This window comes from Pinus tabuliformis, chromosome 8 (genome assembly GCF_031772625.1).
Source record: "Pinus tabuliformis cultivar Carrire ecotype Pingquan chromosome 8, CPIR1, whole genome shotgun sequence".
Classification (NCBI taxonomy): domain Eukaryota; kingdom Viridiplantae; phylum Streptophyta; class Pinopsida; order Pinales; family Pinaceae; genus Pinus; species Pinus tabuliformis.
The window spans coordinates 497,904,541-497,925,413 of record NC_142294.1 but is presented as its reverse complement, the minus strand read 5'-3'; the positions used below and the strand labels follow the sequence as shown (position 1 = coordinate 497,925,413).

Genomic DNA, 20,873 nt, shown 5'->3' with positions numbered 1-20,873 from the left:
ATCATCCACAAAAAAAGAATCCCTTACACCATAAATGCTCCAAGAAAGATATGTCAATTAAGTTCCAAGGAGTGAGAGCTACAAAAATCCAACCATGAGTGAAATTGAGGAAGTGCATCTCTTTACACACGAGATTGACCTCCTCATCAACAAACACATCATTGACAATAAAACCAAATAAAATGCTCAAGGGAGCTTATTTTTGTTACACTACTGCTCAAGTGAACTTATTCATTTTCCTACCCTACTGTAGCATGTACAAAATGCAGCTACTAGGTGAAGTCAGTGATCCGATGCAGCCACCTTAACATCTTGGAAGCACAATGCCCCTTCCCTCAGTGCTTAGTCATCATGGAAAACAGGGAGACATCAAACTCTGAATGGCTACAAGTTGGAATCTCTGTCAATGCCTCTCTGGGAATGAATTTCGATGCCTGCAAATGAAGTATGTCATGAAGGGGCTGTAACTTTGGACATGTTCTGCTACATGATATATCTACCCATCCCTGCAAAGGACTGTTATAATTGTTGTCAAACCATAAGGTGTTTTCTTGGCTCTTGAGCATCTCTTCCGAGAAAAAAATATCCCCCTTTACTACATGTTTTTGGATTCTGGTTTTAAGACTATATGAAAAAGTACAAGACTGTTGTATTTTTGAGTCTTGCACAGATTCAGCAGTTTGCATGTCAAGGCCATATTATCAGTTCTGCACTCTTCTGTTCCCTTTGGACACAAATCACTGTTCTTTTGCAAGGCATTCCCGAAACAAATTTCAACAATGTGGTGATCCATATGACCAATTGGTGTGTTCTTTTGCCTTACAAGAGAATCAATTTTATTTTCTAAAGTATGCCAAAGAATGGCACCAATGTCATTCTCAGGGCATCTTCAAGCATGTATTCTTGAGTAGGGCATTGATACACCCTCGAAGGACTGTCCCCAAAAACTATCTGAAAAATGAATACAACATTTACTATAATAGCTACAAGTTGATACTTTCCAGGAATGGTTATTACCTTGCTCAATCTACCACATACATCTTTTTTATTGTCATTTTCTATCATGGTGTATACATTTTTTTCAACAATTTTGAAGTGTGCCCTGCCTTCAATGCAATGTTGGTTCCAGGAAGGAATATAATCACTGTCGAACTACCATGACTGCCATTTAATGATATCAGGCCTGTTTCTTCAAAATCTAGCAAGCTCTCACAAGGCAAAGGCCGGACATTAATAGAACAATGAGGTGCATTTCCATTGTCACCTCAGCAATACTCCTTCTGCTTTTTAGTGGAATTATACCACACAGGAGGCTTCCCAATTTTCACCTAAATGATATTCTAAGTTATATGGATCAAGTTGATATATCAGATGAATCAAAGCTAAGTAAAGGTACTTTCAATGGACAAGGACACAATTGTCTATGTGTAGGAGCAGTGTACCATATACAAAGCCCTAGAGAGGTACTTGTGACCTAGGGTTACATCGTGTAGATCAACAAAGGGATGCCTAGGTATACAAATACCAAGAAAAGGTTTGCAAATAAGAAAAGGCAAACCTTCTATTTAAGACCCAAGTTGAAGCCTTAGCCAAAGTTAGGATTTAGCTAGGGCACAAATTGCCTAGGGTAGACTGTTGGGAAAAATTCAAGCATGAAGAGAGCTAGATTTTGAGTGCCAAGGATCAATCAAGTTTAACTCAAGCTACTAAAGCCTCAATGTCTATCCAATAGGAGACCCTTGTTGAATTTGACCCTATGCCCTAGCCCTAGCGGCCTGCTTTAAAGGACTTCAAAAAATAGAAGAGGAGATAAGATGAAAGTTTTTATGATTTTTGATCACCAAAAGGATTCCTAGTGCCTTTTCCTACCTGGGTGATGTAGTCTATAGGGCTAAATTTAAGATAAATTAAATTTATGCTTGGAGTAAGAGGGAAAACCCTAGTTTTCACTTGATAAACCCTAGCTATATTTTTAATGGGGGGGAATTAAATAGATGAAAGCTCTCTAGGAGGTCCTTTATGGTATTCAAGGTTTAGCATGCAATAATCAAGCAAGATTTCCATATAAGATATGCATGTAGAGATGGAATAAGAAAAACCCTAGCATAATTTTATCACATGAAAAACAATAAAAATCTGCAATTACACTTAAATTCTTCCAAGAAATAGCCTTCTTTCAATCCCAAAAAGACACCTCCAAGACACAAATCATTTGCCAATAGCAATGGGTCCAAAAAGATCACATCTCCGCAAGTAGCGAGTTGCATCTAGGCTAAGTAGAGCTTTATAAAAGAGGTTGAAATCCACAAGTGATGATGATAAACAAGGGAGTGATCCTCTATTTATATGAGGTCAATCACTTCCATTAGTTTTCCTAAAAGCCTTATAAGAAACTTAATTCTGAGTGGGCTTGAAGTAAATGGGCTACCAAGCCAACTCAATAGTTCAATACAAAAAAATAAGCCACTAATGCTCGCATGCATGGGTTGAAACTCTTCCCAAGCATGATGTTATGCCCTTTTAGGGGTAATAAAGCTCCAAAAATACAAAACAAGGGCTAGATGCATCTCCAACCATCATAATCAATCATGAATTGAGGTTGAGTCATCAAATCAAGCCTTAAAACATCTCCCTTTATTTTCCTCCCTTCCTATGGATTATAATTAATAATCTAATATTTTTTAACTTCATTTGATTCTCTGAAGTTGATTCCCTTCCTCCATTTTCATTAAAATCATCATGTTATAAGGCAAAAGGGCATACCTTTATATGAAATTTTGCCAGCAAAGAGTCCAAAATTAAATTTTGGACAATTAAATTTTCATGCAACTAAGCAACATTGCTTTTTAACAATACTCTTGGTTCAACATTTTTTGACAATGGTCTTGGTTCAGTACTTTCTTACGAGCAAAGCCCTCTCCATTCCTTCAAGCAAGAGTGGTCTCCTTGGAAAAACAATAAATCTGACCATTTCAATTTTTTCATAATGTAATACCTTGTACCGGATATCTTTGGTTTATGCCTTCTAAAATCTTGGATACCTCATCAATTTTTCCCTTAGAGAAACATTGTTTTACAGAGTCAAAAAGTTAGTTTCACAACCTCTTCTAATTATTTTGCCTTCTAATTGTAATGATTTTTCCACTTCACTGGTCTGAAATAGAGCATATATTACTTCTGTGTATACTTTAACATGTACAGAGGATTTACAATCTATCACTTCTTCAAGAACTTTTTATGCCTCAATTTTTTTCCTACCTTCCCAAGATGATGCATGCCATAGATAAAACTTGCATGACTTGGAACAACACGTTCCCTAAGCATTTTGTTCAGTATCTGGGCAGCGGCTTGAACTTTCTTTGATTTGTAGCAAGCTTTGATGAGTGAATAGTACAGAGCATCCTCCTACAACATGGCATAGAGCAAAATATGCTTAACAGAAGTAGTCATTCACATCAATAGCAGGAAAACCATCCTGATGTGTTTCCAACAAAACATTATCTTGTGATACCCTACACACCACCATATTGGGTAAAAATGTAAAACTAGCATGTGTACCCCCAATGCCAACATTTTTTTCAAGAAGTTCCAAACCATAGCAAACAAGACTCTAGATACTAAAATGACAAGAAAAGTTTACAAAACTTTGAGAATTGTCAAGCCTGTTTCAGACTCTCAGATATCTAGTGGGCTATGCCTATCCATGAATGCACGTGAGAGACCAATAATATACAAGAAGGCAATGAAACAATCACAAAAGCACCTACACTCAAAATTCCATTCTGGAAAGAAGGAAAAGACTCACTAAGGATACCAAGGGGTGCAAAATTCTAGATGTGAGGAATATCAGTTACTGAGGAATACGGTTCATCTATTCTTACTGTTACAGATAATGCCTTTACCAGATTGACTCAAGGTCTATTTCCTAGTGTCATGGAACACTGTGTTTTGATGATGGCTTTTGGTCTTGTTCCCATGGAACTGTAGTTGCATCTGGCTTAATCAATATGAAAGGGCTGCCCTGTGCGCGATTAGGAAGAAGTTTCCTTTCTTTCTCCTCTGGGTTATGTTTCAAAATTATAACCATCAGCTATCGGCATGTTGAAGGGATCACACACCTTTCAAGCAGAGCCCATTTTTCTGCAGGATTGTCCATAGGCATTGTTGCAGGTAACACCCCTTCATACAGAAGCCAGTTTTCCACAAAAGAATGGTGGTTGTTCAGTGACTCAGGGCTTCTCTGTGCAGTCACAAGTAGTATCAGCATTATAACATATCCTTTCAGAATTCAAGTATATCTTCTCACTGGAAAGCAAAACAACCTCACTTCAGAAACAACAAACAGTGTAGATTAGGGTGAAATTTGTGATCTATGATCTTCCTGATATATGTCATTCCCTTTCTAATCTTGATGACATTTTACAGGTCTGTATGAGCAGAAAGAATTCTCTCAGTGCTTAATCATTTTGAATTTTTATGGCTTCTCATGTTGGTCCCCATGTGAGTATCAGTTAATACTATTGTCAAATTGTATAAAACAGATAGACAGGAGGACTGAACACAGAAGGTCTACATAAACCAGTTTTGCAGTGCTTCCTTTTGCTATTCATAAACAACTTGCAATGTGGGAATGTACTACCTGCAAGGTTGCGTTGTTTGTTTCATGAAAGGCTGGCCGCTAAATGGCATTGGGAGCCCAGTTGTTTAGTCATTCCTATCAGATTTACTTTGGCTAAATATCGTAAGTTAACACCCCATCTTTTGTGTCATATGAAGTTGAAGTTGAATCTTTAGAGTAACAATATTCTCCAAGCTTGTTTCTTTTGTTCAGCAAAATAGATTTCTAAGTTTATTGTTCTTTGTGTCACTGGCCCATAGTAAGGTTGCTTATTTAAATAATTTATTCAAATTATCATTTCTGTATGCCAACATTTTTTTCAAGAAGTTCCAAACCATAGCAGACAAGACTCTAGATACTAAAATGACAAGAAAAGTTTACAAAACTTTGAGAATTGTCAAGCTTGTTTCAGACTCTCAGATATCTAGTGGGCTATGCCTGTCCATGAATGCACGTGAGAGACCAATAATATACAAGAAGGCAATGAAACAATCACAAAATCACCTACACTCAAAATTCCATTCTGGAAAGAAGGAAAAGACTCACTAAGGATACCAAGGGGTGCAAAATTCTAGATGTGAGGAATAGCAGTTACTGAGGAATACGGTTCATCTATTCTTACTGTTACAGATAATGCATTTACCAGATTGACTCAAGGTCTATTTCCTAGTGTCATGGAACACTGTGTTTTGATGATGGCTTTTGGTCTTGTTCCCATGGAACTATAGTTGCATCTGGCTTAATCAATATGAAAGGGCTGCCCTGCGCGCGATTAGGAAGAAGTTTCCTTTCTTTCTCCTCTGGGTTATGTTTCAAAATTATAACCATCAGCTATCGGCATGTTGAAGGGATCACACACCTTTCAAGCAGAGCCCATTTTTCTGCAGGATTGTCCATAGGCATTGTTGCAGGTATCACCCCTTCATACAGAAGCCAGTTTTCCATAGAAGAATGGTGGTTGTTCAATGACTCAGGGCCTCTCTGTGCAGTCACAAGTAGTATCAACATTATAACATATCCTTCAGAATTCAAGTATATCTTCTTGCTGGAAAGCAAAACAACCTCACTTCAGAAACAACAAACAGTGTAGAGTAGGGTGAAATTTGTGATCTATGATCTTCCTGATATATGTCATTCCCTTTCTAATCTTGATGACATTTTACAGGTCTATATGAGCAGAAAGAATTCTCTCAGTGCTTAATCATTTTGAATTTTTATGGCTTCTCATGTTGGTCCCCATGTGAGTATCAGTTAATACAGCTGTCAAATTGTATAAAACAGATAGACAGGAGGACTGAACACAGAAGGTCTACATAAACCAGTTTTGCAGTGCTTCCTTTCGATATTCATAAACAACTTGCACTGTGGGAATGTACTACCTGCAAGGTTGCGTTGTTTGTTTCATGAAAGGTTGGCCGCTAAATGGCATTGGGATCCCAGTTGTTTACTTTCCAAGTTAGTCATTCCTATCAGATTTACTTTGGCTAAATATCGTAAGTTAACACCCCATCTTTTGTGTCATATGAAGTTGAAGTTGAATCTTTAGAGTAACAATATTCTCCAAGCTTGTTTCTTTTGTTCAGCAAAATAGATTTCTAAGTTTATTGTTCTTTGTGTCACTGGCCCATAGTAAGGTTGCTTATTTAAATAATTTATTCAAATTATCATTTCTGTTATTAAACAAAAAATATTGTATAGCCCATAATTGGGCCCACTGGAGTTCATTCCCCTGTTAGGTCAACATAAAACCTTTGTTGCATAGATCAATGGGCCATGCAACATTGGGCATATCATTTTTTAAATTTCAATATAAAAAAATTATTTGAAAATTAAATTTTTAATATAGTTTTTTTATGAAGAACCCGAAGAACCCAAAGAACCCAACCCGAAGAACCCAAAGAACCCAACCCGAAGAACCCGAAGAACCCAAGAACCCAAGCACACGAAGAACCCGAAGAACCCGAAGAACCGAAGAACCGAAGAACCCGAAGAACCCAAGAACCCAAGAACCCGTTAAAGGAAAAGAACCCAAATTTTTTTTTTGAAGAACCCGGTTCTTCATGGAAGAACCTGGTTCTTCTGGGTTCGTCTGGGAAGAACCCGTACCCGAATCCGGTACTTGGGTGCGGGAACCCGGGACGGGTTCGAGAACCCTACCCCCGGGTGCGGGTACCCATGCAACACAGATTTTCATGGATATAACTTAATATAACTTTCTTATGTAGAAAACATGGCTTATCTTAGGCTTAACCATGCATATAAAATACCACCTATCATCTTCATTGAAAAAAGAATGGTGTCTTCATAAATATCAGTGATTAATCATAGGAATGGCTATTATTCTCTATCAAACAAAATCAAGGACTAAGTAATGAAGATCTTGGTCGACAACAAAACTTATGATTATTAACTTCACACTAAAATTCACTTCATCTCTGCCACCTTCAAGGAAATCTTTGTTATCCATCACCATATTGATGTTGTGACTTGGTCCTTGAAAAACATTCAGCATGTTTGATTCATGGAAACCTTCAAGTTAGACAGTATATGTCATGCTAACTTGCAAGAGATTGGTGTGAGGTACATTGAGGCTTGCAGGGCCTGCCCTGCAGTTTGCCCTCATGAAAGCATAGAAGTAGATTATAACCAGTTTCTTAGGAAACCATGAATCCTTTCTAGCCTTGACATCTCCGTGACCAACAAGATATACAACTCTTGATAATTCAGAACACTTCCATAGTTCCAAATGTACATCACAAGAAGGAAGCAGGTGGCAAAACCATTTATCCAACCATTTTCCCCCACTTTCATCAAAACTGCAGAAAAATAAATTAGCTCAGTTGATCCAAATAGAACAGGAAATTCAATCGCAAGGAATATATTTTTTGCCCATATAAGAACCATGACAAGAGTCACTAGGCTTGTAGTCACCATAATCATCTCTACCTTTGCAATGCCATATGCATTTGATATCTCGACCGTGCTCTTAAAACAATCACATACCAAGACACACATTATCATTAGAACCCAGTTGATGACAAGAATGTAGATCTGACCCATGAACCGTCGGGATGTGTGAATTATTTTCAATCTGGGAAAGCATCCTAGGGCCATGGACATTTTAATAGATGAAATTGTTGTTGAGATCATTGCCTGGCTTGCAATCATGGCAACAACACTAGCTATCACGAAGACTGGCCAGATAAAACCATCTGGAATTGAAGCAGAGAATACGTTCTCCACCACAGAGGGATGGTTCATAAGATATGCAACTTGATCCATGTAAGCCAATAGTAGGCATGGGAATACTACATATGTGAAGGCTATCTGGATGGATCTTACTGAGAAGTGACCCAAATCAGCAAACATAGCTTCAGCTCCTATTATGCATAACATGCAAGCTCCTAGGGACATCCATGCTTTGATAATGTTCCTCTTGAACAAGTAATAGATATAAACAGGATTGAATGCCCTTAAAATTGTCATGTCATGTTAAATAATATTGTAAAGTAAAAAAGAACCAATAGAGAAAAACCATATCATGAGTGCTAGAGAAAATGTCATGCCTACTTTGCTTGTACCAAACTGTTTTATGCTGAACAAGATCACCAGGAATATGATTGAGACAATGACCACTGTGTCTTCCGTAAAGCTAGATATTTCATCTTGCATGCCACTAACAACAGACATGACTGATATTGCAGGTGTAAGTATGCCATCCCCAATTACCATGGAAGTACCCATGAGAAACAAGAGTAGCAGTAGGGTCTTTAATTTTGTACTTCTCTAAAGGCTTTCTTTGATTCTTAATCATCTTTCTAGTTTCGGGGTGGGCAACTTGAGCTTGAAACTGGAATTTTTTTCATCTGATGGTTGCTGGTTGGGGAGCAGATTGACCTTCGCATATGTGCAAATCAAAGAGTACAAGGAAAATGTCCCCCCTTCACCATTGTCATTGGCTTTGAGCATAATGAACACCTATTTAGCCAAAGGGATGAGGGCTATTGTGTACATCACTAAAGCTAATGCACCCAAAACATCTTCCTCTCCTTTGGTACGAGCTTGGATGAATACACTAGTGAAAACATACAAGGAGTTGGTACCCATATCTCCATAGACCACTCCAAGTGTTTGGAATGCCAAGTCGAGCGTCCGTCCTAATGAAAGGTCCTTATCATGACCCTTATGAACACCGGGGACGTCCATGGCCTCCACATCAAAGGAATCCACTCACTTGGTCTTTAGAACGAGCCCACGCCTCATTTTGTGTCATGTCTGATCATCGTCAACAAACCACCTTGGGGATTACCCTTCCATTTCACTGCCATCAACCGACCTAGACTCTGATGACAACAAAGACATTGAGCCCTCACTGATCCCATCCCTGTCTTTCTCATCCTAGACATTGATATGATAATGGGGTTGACAATGACAAGAATGATACACAAAAGAGAAATCAATAAAAACTTAGGAGAATCCCCACAACTGTTTATAAAAAAAGCACAAGTTTATCATCCAAAGAAGCAATTTCTGCATTCAAAGACCACAATCCTCAATCTCATAATTTTATCATCCATAGAAACAACTCCTGCATTCAAATCCCATAATCCAGAAAAAGAAAGAGCTCAATCTCTTCGACCCACATCGTAACATCGCATCCCACATCCAGATTTCCATTGAAATCTTGAAAATCCTCATACCCAAATGATTTTTTGCAGTGACTTCTATGAATACATTACCATCCTTCGATCAGAGCGTTTTTGTTAAAGAAGAAACATATTATATATCTTCAAGGAGAAACATATAATGGTAATGCAAAGTTCTAAAAGGTATGTGATCCTTAGGCTTATTGGAGAGTATATAAAAAATTTCACACCTTTTTATGAGATATGGGAGGAAAACATGTTAAAGATTTTTAATAAATATAAAATTTCCAAAATGATGCTAGTTACGTGTGATTCTTTTTTCATTGTTTGTGATTATGAAAAATGAAACTCAATGTTTTTTCATTAGTGCACACATATTTCATTATATAATTGCATATAGAAAAATCATTCCAGAGCCGATAACAATAAAAGTGAAGAATTTATGGTCCGACGTTATATTTAAGGGAGATGTTTAAGGATGACGTTTGAATTTTGTTTTTCATTTTAAGACATTTGGAGCAAATATTAGGAAGGACTTTGAGAGAGGATTGTCCTTGATTTTCGAAAATGGAGTTGTTCCTTTCCAGCCATATGCCCCAAGTGACCATCAAAGGGAGAGCTCATAAGTTTTTTGGATGTTTTCTTTATAGCCATTTTTTTACACATATCCATAGAGTCCCCATGCCATTGATGTGAATTACTTGTTCGGTTTTTTTTAACCAAAATTTTTAACCAAACAAGAAAAATTAAAAAATGCCTCAAGACCAAAGACTGAAACAAAGACCTATTGACATACCTTTTAAAGTATGGAAAGAACTTGTAAAATCATATGAGAAGTTGGATGCACAAAGAAAAGCCGACAATGAGATTATTCAGGTATTGAATTTTTCATTAAACATTATTTAGAATGTATTAATACTTATAAGTATCTTAGACATGTATTTGTGTGAAAATAAATTGAATTGGTTTATGTTTAAGGACAAGGCATCCAAGGCGAGGTTAACCAAGACAAAAGTCACTCATCTTAGTGGCCAGAAAGGTTTAAAAGCACTGATAACAACCTTTGTAAGTATATTAAACATGTGATATTTTTTTAATAAATTTTGTATTAGAAGAAAGTCATTGTTATCTAATTTCTCCCTATTTACTGATTGATAGGAACTAAAATATGGAAGACCTCCAAATCATTTGGAAAAGGAGGTGCTGCAGCAAAAGAGATGGGTTGAATTTTTTGTTTGGATGGACTCTATGGTATGTAATCTTAGTTGGATTTCCAATATACTTTTAAACCATATTTTCATTTTATTTTTTAGTACTATTAGATATTATATCTTACCTCATTTTATGGTTAACATTGTATAACAAAAACATGCGTTGTGTTATGTAATTAATACTAACATGTAATATTGATTTTTTTGTCAGAATGCTATAGGTAATGATTGCCAAGACGATGATCCAAATTATGTTCAACATATATCAGGAGATGATGAGGATGAGGATGAGGATGATGGTGGTGAAGGAGGAGATGATGATGATAGTTGCGGTGTTGGTGATGATGTGGATCAGAGTAATGAGGATGGTCAAGATGATCATGAGAATGATCTTGGTGGTGGTAGCTAGGCATGCACATGCATTGTTTTTTATGAAGAAATTATTGTGTAGAATGACATTGTTATGTTTAGATGGGTGTTGTGAATTTACCCTATATCAATGAGACATTTTGATTTTGTAATCATACGATGAGTTTGATTTATGTATGTTGTTAATTTATCGTAGAATAACGATATTCATGAAATATTTTGATTTGTTAATCATATTTGAATTTTACTTGTTTTGATTAAAAATAATACTGATTTTATTAGTATTATGTTGCTATTTTATACATGTTTTGAAAATTGTTAATGACACATTGTTATTTTTTTGGATGGATGTTGTCAATTTCTCTTAAATTTCTTTACAAATGATTTTGAATTGTGATATCTGCTTTAATGATATTTAGAAACTATCATATATTTCACTATGAATCTATAAAGAGGGTCATATATGTAAAGAAAAATATAATCTATATAAGAAGTCAAATGCGGATGTAACCATGGATGCAAAATTGAAAGTAAAATTGGGTGTTAAACTAGGAATTAATACAAAATGCAAACAATTGACATACAAAGTGTTTTAAATTAGAAGTGAAAAATTGTGCAATAGTTGACACAAAGAAGGGAACAAAACATGGCATACAAAAGGATATCAAATTGGGCAAAAACAAGGACACATAAATGGGCACCAAATTAGATGCAAAAAAGGACAACAACTAGATGTAAAATAAGATGCAAAGTTGAGCGTTAAAAAGAAGCAAAAAACGTTACAAATTAATATGCCAAATGATGATGCAAATAATGGTGTAAATTTGGGATGCAAACTTGGGTGCAAAAAAGGAAAAAAAAAAAAAAAAAAAGATGTAAGAAAAGACATAAAACAAGATGCAAAATGGGGCTGAAAAAAGGTGAAACCAAGGATGCCATATTGGATGTAAAAAATGATTCCTAATCACATGCAAATTTAGGCTCGAACTCAGACACAAAATTATATGCAAATGTGGACACAAAATGAGGCAAAAAAAGATGCAAATTTGGATGGTGAAAACGATGTAAAACTAGACACCAAAAAAATGCAAAATTGGATGAAAAAGTCGGTGTAAATAATGGTGCAACATTGGACACAAGTAGACACAAAAAAATGGTGCAAAAAAGGGCATAAAATAGCTTAAAATTGGATGCAAAACTTGGTGCAAAAACAAATACAAAAGTAGACGTAAAAAATGGCTCTAAATTGAATGTACCATTAGACACAAAATAAGATGCAAAGGTGGACACAACACATGACTCAACATAAGATGCAAATATAAATGCAAATTTGGATGCTCAAAATGATGTAACATTAGATGCAAGAGATGGTGTTAAAAATGATGCAAAATTGGATGAAACAAATGACGCAAAATATAGTGCAAAATGAGATGGGAAAAATGGAGACAAATCAAACGTAAATGTGGATGTAAAAAATGGTCCAAAAAAGATGCAAAAATGGGCACAAAAATGGATGCAAAATTTGGTGCTAAATCAAATTCAACAAATGGTGCAAAGATAGGCACCAAAGCTGGTGCAAAAATAGAAGCAAAAACTAGTGTAAGACTAGATACAAAACCTGGCGTAAGACTAGATGCAAAAACTGACACAAAATGGATGCATAAAAAGACGTTAAATTGGATTCAAAATACAGTGTAAACTTGATGCAAATGATGGTGCAAAAATGGAAGCAAAGAATGACACAAAATAGGAAGCAAAAGAGAATGAAAAATAGATGCAAAAAATGACACAAAACTAGAAGCAAAACCTGTCATAAAATAAGATGCAAATCTTGGTTCAAAATTTGACGCAAAAAATGATGCATAGTTTGGTGTAAAAAATGATGCAAAATCTAGCGTGAAAAAGGATGCAAAATCAGGTGCAAAAAAGGACGCTTTAAAAATTGTACAATAGAGCCAGATTTAGCGCCAGGTTGCTCATCACAATTACAAAAAAATGCACTAAAATCTGGAGCAAATCGCTGGTTTTGTTGTAGTGACTACACTTCAAATTCATAGGGAGAGTCTCTATAGTCAACCATCTTGCTAGCCATTTGATATTTCTTCTTGTAAGGCATAATATGTCAAACAAACCATATCACAATAAATCAACGTACCTTAGCGTAGCTCGGGGAGGATACTTGTCTGCAAGGTTACCAAATCAGCATGATAAATGTATAACATAATCATAATAGCATATCGACATATGCAAGTAAATGTATCAACTCATAACCATCATTCTAAATAGGTTCTAGTCACAAATGCAAGGCCATATCAACAATGCATGGTATGACCTTGTACATGACAACATCATTGCCCCATCGTACACATTGCCACATGAAACCAACAGTATGCATAAGCAATGCCAAAACAACTACCAATATGCATAATCACATATAGTCAAACATAATCGATCAGTTCTTGTAATCAACCTACAAGACTGATGCATGTAATCAAAATATTAAAAAAATTGTAATGTAAGTAGATATCATGAAATCAACATTTAAGCAACATATACTCCATACACAGTCAGTCACATACTCATTACAATTATAATTCATGAAATCAATATCAAATTATCCATGATAACCCTACTACAACCCTAATTCATCATCAAGCAAATGCAACAAGTATATAAGTGTAAGATACACACATGAAACTAACATGCATGCATGACCAACACACATTCAACCCATTTAGTTCGAGAGTTGAACCATACTCTGATACCACTATGTAACACCCTCCTCCCATATCTACCGAAGCAACTGGCCAACCGGGGTAAACATGTGACGAGAGGTCACTATGGATAAGATTCAACCTCCTTGGTGACTTTAAGGAAATGGAATCGATGGAACACCACATACAGTCATCCAATATAATCAACAAAACCTTCAGGAGACAAGTCAGCCACTCAGGCATCCCTTCTCTGCGTTCCACAGCTATTTGAGAAACTTAGGGCGGGGTGATGCTCCCCAAAATTTTCCCAGGTGAGTTATAACGCTCTCCAGACGCTGCCAAGGCACGTTATAATGCTCCCCAAACACCACACAGGCGAGTTAGTCTCTAACTAATGCTCTGTTTTACTAGCATTTCGGAATTTGAGCCACCTTTTTCGGCCTAGAGCCTGGGACATTGTCTAGAATGGAATGGTCACTTAGAATTGGTAAGAATACAAGGAAACAAAGATGCAAAAGCAATAAATTGAACAAGACCATAACCAGGACCCTACTAGCCATGACAAGTGTTTCGTCAAACATATCATCGACATGTAATCTACAGGTGTAAATAACAAAATTAAGTGTAGGGATCTCATACTTATCTGAGAATCGCTATGAACCATTGTTCCCTCATGCCATTTGTTGCATTATCCTCCATTAAGTCATAGACACATTATCCATTCACATACAAGTAAAAACATGCTGAGAGCCATACATAGTTACTGTCATAAAATGTGCATATAACCAACATAATAGGAACATAAATACAATAAACATATCAGCCATCAAATCCATAAATACATCAGTACCTTTACACATGAAAATCAAAGGAATACACTTCTCATTAATGAATGCAATGAAACAACTGGAGATGGGACTACCACGTTCCACTAGATTATAGAATGGTTGAGCCAAATCTCTCTTCATCCATTCACCCTCGTGCCATATTCCAAGCATGAAGGTGGGATGTCATAGAACACATCAATCAAAACTCATCTAGGGCTTCCAAAGGCCATCCACCTCAACCCATCAAATAGTGATTCCACCTCACGGTCATACATCACCAAAAACCATCATCAGATTGGTCTCCATCCAAGCCTTCCAGGGCTTCCAGAGTGTTTGTTGAACCAAGGTTTCCAGAACTAGTAACTCAACCCACAACTTATACAAGGCTTCCAGAGTGTTTTTCCAACCAAGGCTTCCACGAATAGTATCTTAATCCACCAAGGGCTTCCAAAGCGTTTTTCCAACCAGAGCTTCTAAGACTTGTAACTCAACCTAAGCTGTTACAGTGCTTCTAGAGTGTTTGCTCAACCAGGGTCTCCAAGACTAATAACTCAAACCAAGCTAAGGAAACATGAGAACCAACCAAAAAAAAACAATGAAAGTAAACCCACAATAACCATGGCTATCTAGGATATGTCAAGTCTGGGCAATCCACTATTGATCCATGCAATCCTCCATGGCAATGACAGATCACACCCAAGAAACCACATGCATATGCCATGCATACCCAAAACTAGTGAAGAAATCATACATGAAACTCGGTAGCTGCAAGAAAATATGATGTAGCTGCTAATGTCGATACCTTCTTGTGCCTTCCTGCTCTTCCTTTTCCTTCTTGCTCCAAGAATCCAATTATGCCACACCCTCCAAAAGTGCTCCAAGAAAACTATAAGTATCCAAGAGTATGAGAGAGAGAGAATAATGAGAGAGCTCCAAAACTGAACTAACAAAAAGTTACCAACTGATCCTCGGAATCTTTTTTATGAATGAGGCCTCTATTTTCTTCATTTTCCATTATTTTCTTTCATTTTCCTCCTCACATGAAACCTATGACCTTTCACCCCTTTTTTCTCCTAATTTCCATTATTTTCATAAATAAATGTGCCAAAATGCCATTTTAATGCCTTAGTCATTGCTTTTGCCAATTTCCTTAGCCATAAACAATCAAATGAACACCCTCTAGGATGTCTTGCCCAACATTCAGCTTCGAATAAGTGTCCTAATCATCTGTGGTTTTTTTTTTGACATTTATTAGATGAAAATTTCACGAGGGTTGTTACAATAATATTAGTATAAATGGAAACTCATCAGAAAAAAAAAAAAAAAAAAAAAAAAAAAAAGAAGTAATATATAAATTAAAAGAGGTAGCATATACCTCTACTTTGTCCAATTTAAAAACATAGTATATAACTCGAACTGCCACTGCATTTCAAAATTATCCACTTCGGAAAATTTAATGCCTTTAAAGCACTAGATCCAAAATGTCAGTTAATGGACACTACAAAATGTTGTTTTTTACATTGTTTCCAGTGAGGATGAAACTTGAAGACCACAAATTCACTTGAAGTTTGGGAAATTCTCCACTTTACCCTTAGGCCACAAGCCAATTGGATAGTCATACTTTGTGTTGGGGTTCGTAATTTGATTTTCTTCTTAAATAATCCTATCAAAGGGGTTTTATAAGCTTCCCTATTTCTCTATGAATTTAACTCATCATAAGCCATCTACAAATATTAAGGAACTCCAAATAAATAGATCAATTGGAGGGAGTTTACAGTGTGAGTAGGACACATGTCTTGTCTACTGAAATGGTAAATATATGGACTAAAAAAAAGAAGAGCAGGCGTATATTTTTTTTAAATGAGTCCTTCTCACTTGGAGGATTAAGAAAACTTATTCTCTAGAAAACTCATTCTCTAGAAAATACTACGGAAGAAGAAATATTTGAAAAATTCAAATTTAGTTTATTATCTAAGCAAGGCATGTAGCATGAAGGATTGATGGAAATGTATAATGTATCGGGGTTGGCATGGAAAAATTTGAAAGGCTTATGTTAAATATTTCAATGGAAAAATAAATAAAGCAAAGGAAATGAAGGGATGAGAAATAAAACGTACAAATACTATAAAGAGAGCCTGGGAAGTGGAGTCGTAAAAAACAAGGAGTAGTCTACCCAGGCGGAGGAATTGCCCGGTTTCCGTCGCCGCCCAGAAAAACCTCCGGCTCCGGCCGCTGGCAATTATGCCACCCTCTGCGAGCTCCGCCACCCTCCGCATTAATGTCCATGACTGACAAATATCTGATGGACATTCCAATTTCCATCGTGTCTTGCCGCCGGGGAGTTAATTTACCATGGAATTTGAATTTCTCCACCTGGGATTAACTTCAACTTCTCAAGTTAAGGTTCTTCAAAGATTCAAATGGAAAAACCATGTTGCAGGTCCTCTGTCTTGTGTCTTCTTACTGTGTTTTTGATGCTATGTTCTGGGTTCGAATCCCGTTCGCTCAGGAGATAACAACTCCTGCTCCAATGCTTGAATCAGAAAAAGAAACCCTGTTTTCACTATTGGGTTCTCTGGTAGGAAGTGACTCGAATCTGAGTGGGATTTATCCAGATCCTTGTGGTACCACACCTATTCAGGGATCTTCATGCGATCAATTCGGCGATTTCTGGTTCGTTAAAGTGTTAAATCTTGCCGCCATTTATATAACTCGCTGAAATGCAGCGAGACCGCCAGTGTTCATCTTGCACTTTTCAGCGTGGGGCACTTGAAAACTCTCTCATTCTACATGTGCTTCAATTGGGCTCCACAGAAAATGCCTTTCTCGAGGATGGAAAAATCTGAGCAACTCTATCCAGAGCCTCACATTTCGCAGCAATGAGGCTGTGGTTGGAGAGCTCTCGTCTGAGCTATGTGAGCTGGGAAACTTAGAAAATGTGGTTGTGAAAGAAAATAACATGAAGGGTCCATTGCCATAGGAGCTGGGGAGATTGTATAAACTGAAAAAGCTCCTTGTCAGTCGGAATCAGTTCTGTGGCCAAATTCCAACTTCGATTGGCAACTTGGAGAATCTGCTAATCCTGGACGCGAGTTTCAATAAGTTGAATGGTACTTTGCCTTTTGAAATTGGGGGCTTAAAATCTCTCATGAAGACGGATTTGAGCGATAATTTTATTTAAACCAAGGTTTATTTGCTACTAATCAGGGTTTCAAAATGTCGGCAACCAAGAAAGCTGTTGACAGGCTTCTTATGGAATGTGTTGATAAAACCGCATTCCACTCTGTTCACTTGATCTGACCAACAAAGGGTGCAGATGAAGACCAAGAACTGCAGAGGCGGTTGTATCTAGTACCAAAGCTCTTTTAGTAAATATAAAACCCTAGAATGTTTTTTCAGTTCTTATTCCTAAGAAGCTCACAGCAGCACAGTGATAAAGATTACAAACATCTTAAATAGAGAATGATTCATGAACACTTCCTGCATGTCGGGTGTGAATAAACCTAGGAAATGATATACAATTAGCTCATTAAATGGTTGATCCTTTCTTGATACACTTTCTTCTCCAGTTTTACGCATTTAATATGATAAATTCATTGCATTGTGATTAGAAGGCCTGGTAGTTCTTAGTAAGGGATGGTACCAAACTCTAAGAGTGCCTAGGGTTAACAAAATGCCACTGAATGCTTTTTAACATTGAATGGCCTTCATTCATCCAAGGTGAGCAAGTGGATGGCATCATTTTTTTGTATCTTCAATCTATACCGTTATTGATGCAGGAGGATCCTTAGCAGAATTCAACGATAAGTTGCTCCAAAGGAGCCGTTTGGAAGTCATTGGGGGAGCTCAGAAAATTTTCCAAGTACCAAAATTTATGTGTGCACTCTGATCTGTACTAATAGGGCAGATGAGCTACATCAGAGACCGTAAAGTCTCAGTCAATTGGAATAGTTGAATGCCTACTCGGGTCTGTGCTAACATATGAGACACCTAACAGTTGATGACAATTTTGCTGGAAACACAGCGAATCAGCAGATGGAAGGAATTTGTTATATCAAATCAGAGAGGCAGATGGAGGTTCATGACTACCATGATAGCCAACATAAGTGGAAAAGGATGAACAGGAACAGTTGGAGATTGAAGAACAAATGAAGGATGGAAAATTATATTCAGGAAATGGCCGAAACTGTGGCCTATAGAGTCCAGTGTTCGGAGATACGATTAGTTGTCTGAGAGAAGAAAAGGATGGTGATAGAATAGCTACAGAGTATAGATAGCTGAGAGAGGCTATGGGGACCAGAGAAGCAGAGAGTAGACAGTGAGGTCTGAGAGAGATTGATGAAACATCTTTCCGTGTTGCAAAGATTCTGTAGAACTTTCTGCAATGTGAGTTAATATAGTGATTGAATCCAGAGTTGAATACTATTCCTGTGAAGTTTAGTGTATTCACAAATCTTCTGAAATTAACACAAAGAAATAATTTTCTCCCAATTTGTGTATAGAGGCATTGTTTGCACTTTTATTCTCATAAATTTTGAAGAAGGTTTTTGCTGTGTAACTCTGTATGGCTCAGTGACTGATATTTGTGGCATGTGGAGTTCGGTTTCTCCCCAAATCGTTAAGACAGAAACTAATGAAAACTACACTAAGATGAAACGCTGAAATTAGAGATCTCTAATCAGAGCATATATGTGTACAATACTCTTAATTCAACCAACACATTAAAACCACTTCTCCAATTATATGTCCAAGCAATCATCAGACAGGCAGTAGAAACTTACCTTTTGTTGCATTTAGACTGGATGGAAACCGGATTAGAATGTTACAGGAGCAAAACTTAGCAATATTACATAAATTTTTGATAAAAGAGCACATAGAAGTTTCATGGCAATCTTAAAAGTCGTATCTTATAGTGCCTCTGATGGGTCACATATGAAGCATACAGATCTGCAGATGATGGATATTAGCCATCGATATTCCAGTAATCATACATACATTTTGATTACTTTGCACTTCTCTTGCTGCTGTAGTTAAGGAAGATATCCATAAGGATAGCAACATTCTACTAATTGGTTTCATAGCTGAAATATGTAGCCAGCGAAAACATATTCAATGGATTGTTCATGTCTGCAATGGTAATATATTGCAGGAAGCAACAGGAGCACTCACCTGAACCTAGTTTTGAGTTCCAGTTTGAACTTTGACATGCTGCTTCAAAGTGTCATGCTTGAGACTAGAACCTATTGAGAAAACTAATTTCTGCTTTTTTAATAAATATAGATGAGCTCAAAGAATGAATTATAGTAGCTAACCTCAACAAGCTTTCAAGAGGTCCACAACAGACAGTGAGCACTGTCCTGCAGACCTAAATAGTCATATCAATTTGAATTTTACTTTCAGCACTCTACAACAGCACAAGCTGCTCCATTTTGTACATAAGGTAAATCAGGCCCTCGCTTCCATTCCTGCAATTTGGTATCATAAATGAGAACCAACCCCTCTTTCAATCCTCGTGCATTCCTCCCACTCCTCCTCAACAGATCATCAATAGACCCTCCAACTTGAATAATATAAACCAAACTCCCCATGGTAACACAACTGAATTTCAATACATTGTCCATCCTTAGAGGAGATGTAATGGGAGGCTGCTTAACCCTAGTCCAAGAATCAGTATCTGTAACATATTTCCAGAATGATAACTCGACTGCATGACTAGACAACATATAGATACAGGATCCAACCACTGTACAAGCAATCACACAACCCCCCATAGGCAATGCCTTGGTCTTAAGCCAAGTATTCGTCTTTGGGTTGAAAGAATCCATAGAACTCACATAAGCATAAGGGTGTATAGAGAGTCCATTCATATTGCCAAACTTAAGCCCACCAATAACATAGAAGATGCCATTAACAAGTTTATGAAAATCCAGAAGCAAGTTTATGAACATTTTCTTCTATGATTGTCCTTGAAGCAAGTTTATGCATATAGTGATAGCAATTTAATGAGAGCTCTTGCCAGATTTTGTTTGGGGGCAATATATTACCAAACCTAACATGCAAAAGCCTCACGATTTCATATAAATTGGCGCTGCAATTTGTAACATGAACTTGACTTCCCAGATCATGCCCGGGAAGTAGGTAAGAGATCTCATCCTTTAATGTAATAGAAATTCCATTTCTGAACAGTATAGTAGATGATTGTACAGGTTGCATAATGTAGAATTGTAAGCAGTATAGGTGACAACATAAATGAGCTATGTTCACCTATCACAAAAGAAAAATTCTTGAACCTCAATAATTCTGACATATACAAAGATCCTCATGTCTTTCATAAACATTTATCATTTATCACCCAAAGATAGCTGCAGAGTCTACCCTAGATTGGTGGAGTGCTATTACTCTACCCTTTGTCTCCAATATATATACCAAGGGTACCTAGTCTCAGGGCCATCATATCTTGTCTTGTATTGTATTTATTGTAAAAGGAG

At 36.9% G+C, this 20,873-nt stretch overlaps 1 protein-coding gene and 2 pseudogenes across 2 annotated transcripts in view; 1 reads left to right on the top strand and 2 right to left on the bottom strand.

Annotated features, from left to right (window-relative positions):
* Positions 1-10,999, top strand: part of LOC149236261 (uncharacterized) — a 53,625-nt gene extending 42,626 nt beyond the window's left edge. For both annotated transcript variants that reach the window (XM_089461541.1, XM_089461540.1), the window contains 3 exons: positions 10,243-10,329; positions 10,423-10,515; positions 10,687-10,999. In XM_089461541.1, coding sequence (XP_089317667.1) covers positions 10,243-10,329; positions 10,423-10,515; positions 10,687-10,884 — 378 coding nt within the window. In that variant the 3' untranslated portion in view covers positions 10,885-10,999. The remainder of the gene's footprint in view (positions 1-10,242; positions 10,330-10,422; positions 10,516-10,686) is intronic.
* Positions 7,212-8,980, bottom strand: LOC149236262 (putative potassium transporter 12 pseudogene; annotated as a pseudogene).
* An 8,782-nt stretch (positions 11,000-19,781) lies between the features above and the next one.
* Positions 19,782-20,333, bottom strand: LOC149236260 (F-box/kelch-repeat protein At5g26960 pseudogene; annotated as a pseudogene).
* Between the last annotated feature and the right edge of the window lie 540 nt (positions 20,334-20,873).